This window comes from Ursus americanus, chromosome 27 (genome assembly GCF_024610735.1).
Source record: "Ursus americanus isolate L20-20 chromosome 27, mUrsAme1.1.p, whole genome shotgun sequence".
Taxonomy (NCBI): Eukaryota; Metazoa; Chordata; class Mammalia; order Carnivora; family Ursidae; genus Ursus; species Ursus americanus.
In genome coordinates, this window is record NC_142153.1 from 9,409,143 (window position 1) to 9,415,142 (window position 6,000).

At 39.2% G+C, this 6,000-nt stretch overlaps 1 protein-coding gene across 1 annotated transcript in view; it reads right to left on the bottom strand.

Annotated features, from left to right (window-relative positions):
• The window catches only part of LOC148107620 (A disintegrin and metallopeptidase domain 3-like), a 119,491-nt gene extending 116,500 nt beyond the window's left edge, over nt 1-2,991 (bottom strand). The window contains exons 1-2 of the mRNA XM_087856326.1: nt 2,934-2,991; nt 2,418-2,500 (exon numbers count right to left, since the gene is read on the bottom strand). Coding sequence (XP_087712452.1) covers nt 2,418-2,500; nt 2,934-2,991 — 141 coding nt within the window. The remainder of the gene's footprint in view (nt 1-2,417; nt 2,501-2,933) is intronic.
• Nucleotides 2,992-6,000: the final 3,009 nt, after the last annotated feature.

Below are 6,000 nucleotides of genomic sequence, written 5' to 3' on the forward strand. Positions count from 1 at the left end.
TCACGATGATTCCCTATAGAGTCTAGTGAGCCCTAACGAACAGCAGAGAGGAAAAAACAATATATTCAGGGTGATGGGTTCAATTCTATATAAAGCCATCAATAAAATATTTTATTGTTCAAATTGTCTTTATGAATCTTTTTATGATTTAAAAACCAACATTTGAGAAAAGATCTATGAAAATGGATTTGAAAAATTTTAAGATCTATGAACATAGATTTGAAAATTTCTCCCTCTACTGCAATCAGTTCTTACATATGCTGAGAGCATTTTTAAATACATACAAATTTAGAATTTTTATATGTTCCTAGTGAACTAAATATTTTATTAAGTAATGATGCTTATCTCTCACAATGGTGTACTGGTGTGTGTACTAAATGTGGATTTTTTTCTGTTTTTCTCATGGATACTTGTGTTTGCTTTTGGTTAGCATTTTCTCAGTAGTTGTCATACTCCTCTTAACATTTTAAACTCTCTGGATATTTATTTTCGGTGTAATAGCTTTTACGAACACATAATCACCAGATTTTTTTGGTGCCATAAAGGGAGACAGTCGAACAGACCACTCAGTCTATAAAACCTGCCCCACTGTCTAACAATTTTCCAGTTAGTAATTCAATGCTCCTCCTAGATTTGGCCACTGAGGTTCCAATACTTGGATTCCTAGCAGATGCCTCTGTGTCTTTACATCAACCTTCTTTCTTGAAATCAAAATGTCCTAACCAAAACTTCTAATTCATATAAAAAGAAACAAAATCAGTAAGAAATTAACAAGAGAAACAAACTGAGGGCCTCAGAGGGGAGAGAGTTGGGGGAATGGGATAGACCGGAGATGGGTAGTAAGGAGGGCACGTATTGCATGGTGCACTGGGTGTTATACACAACTAATGAATCATCGAACTTTACATCAAAAACCAGTGATGTACTGTATGGTGACTAACATAAAATAATAAAAAAATATTATTATAATTATAATTAAAAAAAGAAATTAACAAGAAAGAAAAGATTCAAATAGGCAATATACATCAAGGCATGTTATCTTAAGACTTAATTAAAAAATGCCAGTTAAAAGTGAAGCATTCATTTTCATGTTCATGTTAAAAGAAATGAGAACTAAGCCTGGAAAGCCCTCAAGTAGGTAAGTGTCATTATTTTTTGTTAATGGGAGTCAACTAACACAACTTTTATGAGACGTTTTGCAATATTTATCATTTTTTTTTAATGACTTGCCCATCGATCCTATGGAAATGACTATCCAAGAAGGCTTATAAAACTACATGTTTGGGTGCCTGGGTGGCTCAGTCAGTTAAGCGGTTAAGCACCTGCCTTCCACTCAGGTGATGATCCCAGGGTCTTGGGATCCAACCCTGCATCTTCTGGCTCCTTGCTGAGCGGGGAGTCTGCTTATCCCCCTCCCTCTGCCCCTCGGTCTGTTGCCTCTGCCTCTGCCTCTCCCTCCGCTCATGCTCATGCTCTCTCTCTCTCGAATAAATAAATATTTTTAAAAACTACATTTTTAAATTTGACAAAGAATGATGTTACATCCATATAATGAGATGATCATGCAGTTATGAAAAATAATGACAAAGCTGTATTTATGATCATCAAAGTAAATTCTAACTTTATAAATAAATTAAAAGTCAATGAGCACACTCATATATTATTATTAAAAATATATGTGCAGGAGTGTGCACGTCTCTAAAAATTAATTCAGTTCAAATTTACTACCTTTAGAAACCAAGGCAGACATTCACTTCTTAACAACTCTGTGTGCTCTCTAGATTTAATTTTACAATGTATGTGCTTTACTTTTTAATCAGATTATATATGCAAATATAGGCATGAAGAAATTCTTTAGTCATTTTAAAAATCATGTTACAAGGTAAATATTACTGTGACCTCATATACATGGAATAAATATTTAAATGCACATATTTTCTAGAGAAAAAGTCCGGTAATCTGTATATATTATTTTGTGTGACAGGAATTTGGGGTACGTTTTTCTGAGTTGGTTTTTAAAAAGTTTCATAGTGTTTATTAGGAAATGAAAAGAAAAATCAAACACTTTCATTGAGACAAAATGACTCTTTAACACAGTAATTAGAACAAAAAATTTCAAAGGAATATGCATGAATTGATTTGGGTCATGTAGTCCAATAAAAATAAAGTATTCATTTTAAAAAAGGGATTTCCACAGGATGCTTGGGTGGCTCAATTGGTTAAGCACCTGAATCTTGATTTCAGCTCAGGTCACAATTTCCCGTCGAGATGGAGCCCCCCATCAACCTCGGCCCTCAGTGGGGAGCATGCTTAAGATTCTCACTTTTCCTCTGCCTCTGTCCCTCCCCCTTAACTCGCACACTCTGTCACAAAAATAAGTATAAAAGTACAACTTAAAAGAGGGATTTCTTAATTACATGCGTTTCTGAAACTTCACCGTCGCTGCTGTTTGTCCCAATCTTCCGCGGCACTGTAATTTGTAGAAGTGATGTTTCAGGATCTACAGCAAGGAAAACATGTGTGAGCATTCCCCAGTGTTTGGCAGCGTCCTTATTCTTCACTTGTCCTCTCACATCACGTCACTCTTCCAACTTAACCACTTTGGAGCATGACCCTCCACCATCCAGAGCCTTTTGGGACATGTTGACCTCAGCCCCAGCAGGCGAAGAAGTGCTGCTCTGGAGGCCCCACCTCCCAGAAGATGTGCGCCCTCTCCTCCAAGTGCAGGGTCAGGCAAGTGAGGGGCAACTGTCCCAGTCCCGCTCTGAGCCCTCCAAGCAGCAGGCCCAGGAGGATCTGACTCTAGGCGGGCTCTGACAAGACGCTGGGCTCTCCCCAACCAGACCCGGGGTTCTGGAGCGAGGTTCTGGGGCCCGCCACGCCCAGAGGCTCTGGGACAAGTGGCCCTCTATGGAGCAGGGTCCTTCACTCACGAGGGCCCGCGGAGGTCAGCCGGCTTAGGCCTGAGAGGATCAGCAGGAGAGACAGCATTGTGGGGCCTGCCGGCCTTGCCACGGTGGTGGCTGTTGGCTGCCTAACCGCGGCGGCTCGCGCGGGACCTGCTATCCCGGCCAGTGGGGCGGGTGTCTGCGCGGGCAGCCAGGAGGCGGGGGAGGGGGTGTGGCTGCTCCACCCACCCCGCCCCCTCTGCGGACCCTGCGCGCAGCCGCAGTCTCCAGCACCCACCCACCGCCCACTGCGCGCTTGAGGCACAGGCTTGCCTGTCCTGGTGCACTCGTGGGTTTGGGCTTAATTTTCCAAAGCGCGGATGTTGGAAGCGAGTTCAGGAATGATGTAAGGGTCATAAAGTGCATTTTCTTCTCTGGAAATGGGCCATTTGCTGGTGAAGCGCTTGGCAATGTTAATAGTCCAGGTCATAGTTTTCTGGCACAATGGCTGAATTACTGTAGTGAAGGAAAACAGAAAATGGAAGTTCGCAGTGTGTTTGGTAACATACAGTTGCCTATTTTAACCATATCTACTGCTGGATTTCTAATTTAAGCCGCAGGTCAAAACACATACACATACGTGCAGACACATGAAGAGTAAAAAAAGTGGTATCTAAGGTCTTCATTGGTAGATAACTTTGTTTCTTAGAAAACTCTCTGGTTATCTTTGTGTATGGTGTGAGGGAGTGGTCAAATTTCATTCTTTTGCTTGTAGCTGTCCAATTTTCCCAGCACCATTTATTGAAGAGACTGTCTTTTTTCCACTGGATGTTTTTTCCTGCTTTATCGAAGATTAGTTGCCCAAAGAGCCAAGGGTCCATTTCCGGGTTCTCTATTCTGTTCCATTGGTCTATGTGTTTGTTTTTTTGCCAGTACCATGCTGTCTTTGTGATCAACTCTAAATGGATAAAGACCTCGATGTGAGACAGGAATCCATCAAAATCCTAGAGGAGAGCATAGGCAGCAACCTCTAAGACATCGGCCACAGCAACCTTTCTCAAGACACATCTCCAAAGGCAAGAGAAACAAAAGAGAAAATGAACTTGTGGGACTTCATCAAGATCAAAAGCTTCTGCACAGCCAAGGAAACAGTCAAAAAAACTAAGAGGCAGCCCACGGAATGGGACAATATATTTGCAAATGACACTACAGATAAAAGACTGTATCCAAGATCTACAAAGAACTTCTCAAACTCAATTCACGAGAAACAAATAATCAAATCAAAAAAATGGGCAGAAGATATGAACAGACACTTTTCCAATGATGACATACAAATGGCTAACAGACACATGAAAAAATGTTCAAAATCATTAGCCATCAGGGAAATTCAAATCAAAACCACTTTGAGATACCACCTTATGCTAGTTAGAATGGCAAAAATGGACAAGGCAAGAAACAACAATTGTTGGAGAGGATGTGGAGAAAGGGGATCCCTCCTACATTGTTGGTGGGAATGCAAGTTGGTACAGCCACTCTGGAAAACAGTGTGGAGGTCCCTTAAAAAGTTAAAAATTGAGTTACCCTATGATCCAGCAATTGCAATACTGAGTATTTACCCCAAAGATACAGACGTAGTGAAGAGAAGGGCCATATGCACTTCAATGTTCATAGCAGCATTGTCCACAATAGCTAAATTGTGGAAGGAACCGAGATGCTCTTCAACAGATGATTGGATGAAGAAGCTGTGGTCCATATATACAATGGAATATTACTCAGCTATCAAAAAGAATGGTTTCTCAACATTTGCTGCAACATGGACGGCATTGGAGGAGATAGTGCTAAGTGAAATAAGTCAAGCAGAGAAAGACAATTATCATATGATTTCTCTCATCTATGGAACATAAGAACTAGGAAGATTGGTAGGAGAAGAAAGGTGTAAAGAAAGGGTGGGTAATCAGAAAGGGGAATGAGGCATGAGAGACTAATGACTCTGAGAACCAAACTGCGGGCTTCAGGGGGGGGTTGGGGGAATGGGATAGGCTGGTGATGGGTAGTAAGGAGGGCACATATTGCATGGTGCACTGGGTGTTATACGCAACTAATGAATCATCGAACTTCACATTAAAAAATAAATAAATAAAATAAAATAAAATATATGAACATGTAACAGTGAAAAAAAAGAAAACTCTCTGATTAAGGAAACTCATTGAAAAGCTAAATATGGAATGGGTGTGTATATGTGTTTTACTGTCTCAGTATGGTTTTGGACTTAAAGTATCAGGCCAAAAAAAGAAAAGAAAAAGAAAGAAAAGAAATCACAACTATGAAATGATCCTGTAAGAACAACTGTATTTTCCCATTATTGATTTACTCCATTGTGTATAACTTGGCTTCTTAGGAAAATCTGGCTAGTAAAAGGTTAAGTGTAAACTTTTTCCCCTATCAGTATGGCAAAGGGAATAACTAGGAAAGAGCAGTCATTTTTTTGGATAAATATGCAAGTTGTGACTTGCATAATTTCAGTTTGCAAGGACTTTTTTGCTGGATAATTCTTGAGTACTCCTTCCTGGGAACACTTCTGCTTACCTTCCTTACATACAATATTTATGTGCAAAATCAAATGATTGTTTTCTCAATTTGTAAAAGGAAAACAAGAGGAAATGGAGAAGGCTAGCCTTTTAAAAATATATATATTCCTTTTTAATGATTTTTTCAAATCTAATTTTAGTGTCTATTTATCAAGAAAATATTGGTACAGGTAATAAATGATAACAGAAGGAATTTAACTTAAAAATAGCCAATTCTGCATATTTCACGGAAGTATTTATAGCCTAATCAATTAGTTTGGCTGTGATCCATGTTGTATACTGCAGTTAATTTATTTGAATACTGCCATGTACCTTAAAGTTAGTATTTTTATCTTTTTTGCCAAATTATATGAAAATTGATGGGATTAACATATAAAAATTATGTTACTCTTAAGCTTTCTTCCTGGTTGTCTATAACCTGATCAAACTTTTGAAGTCTTATATATATGTTATTGAAGGGATAAGTATTAAAAGATTGTTCCTAGTTCTACTAAAAATCTCCGTGTTCAGTCAAGTAACCAAAA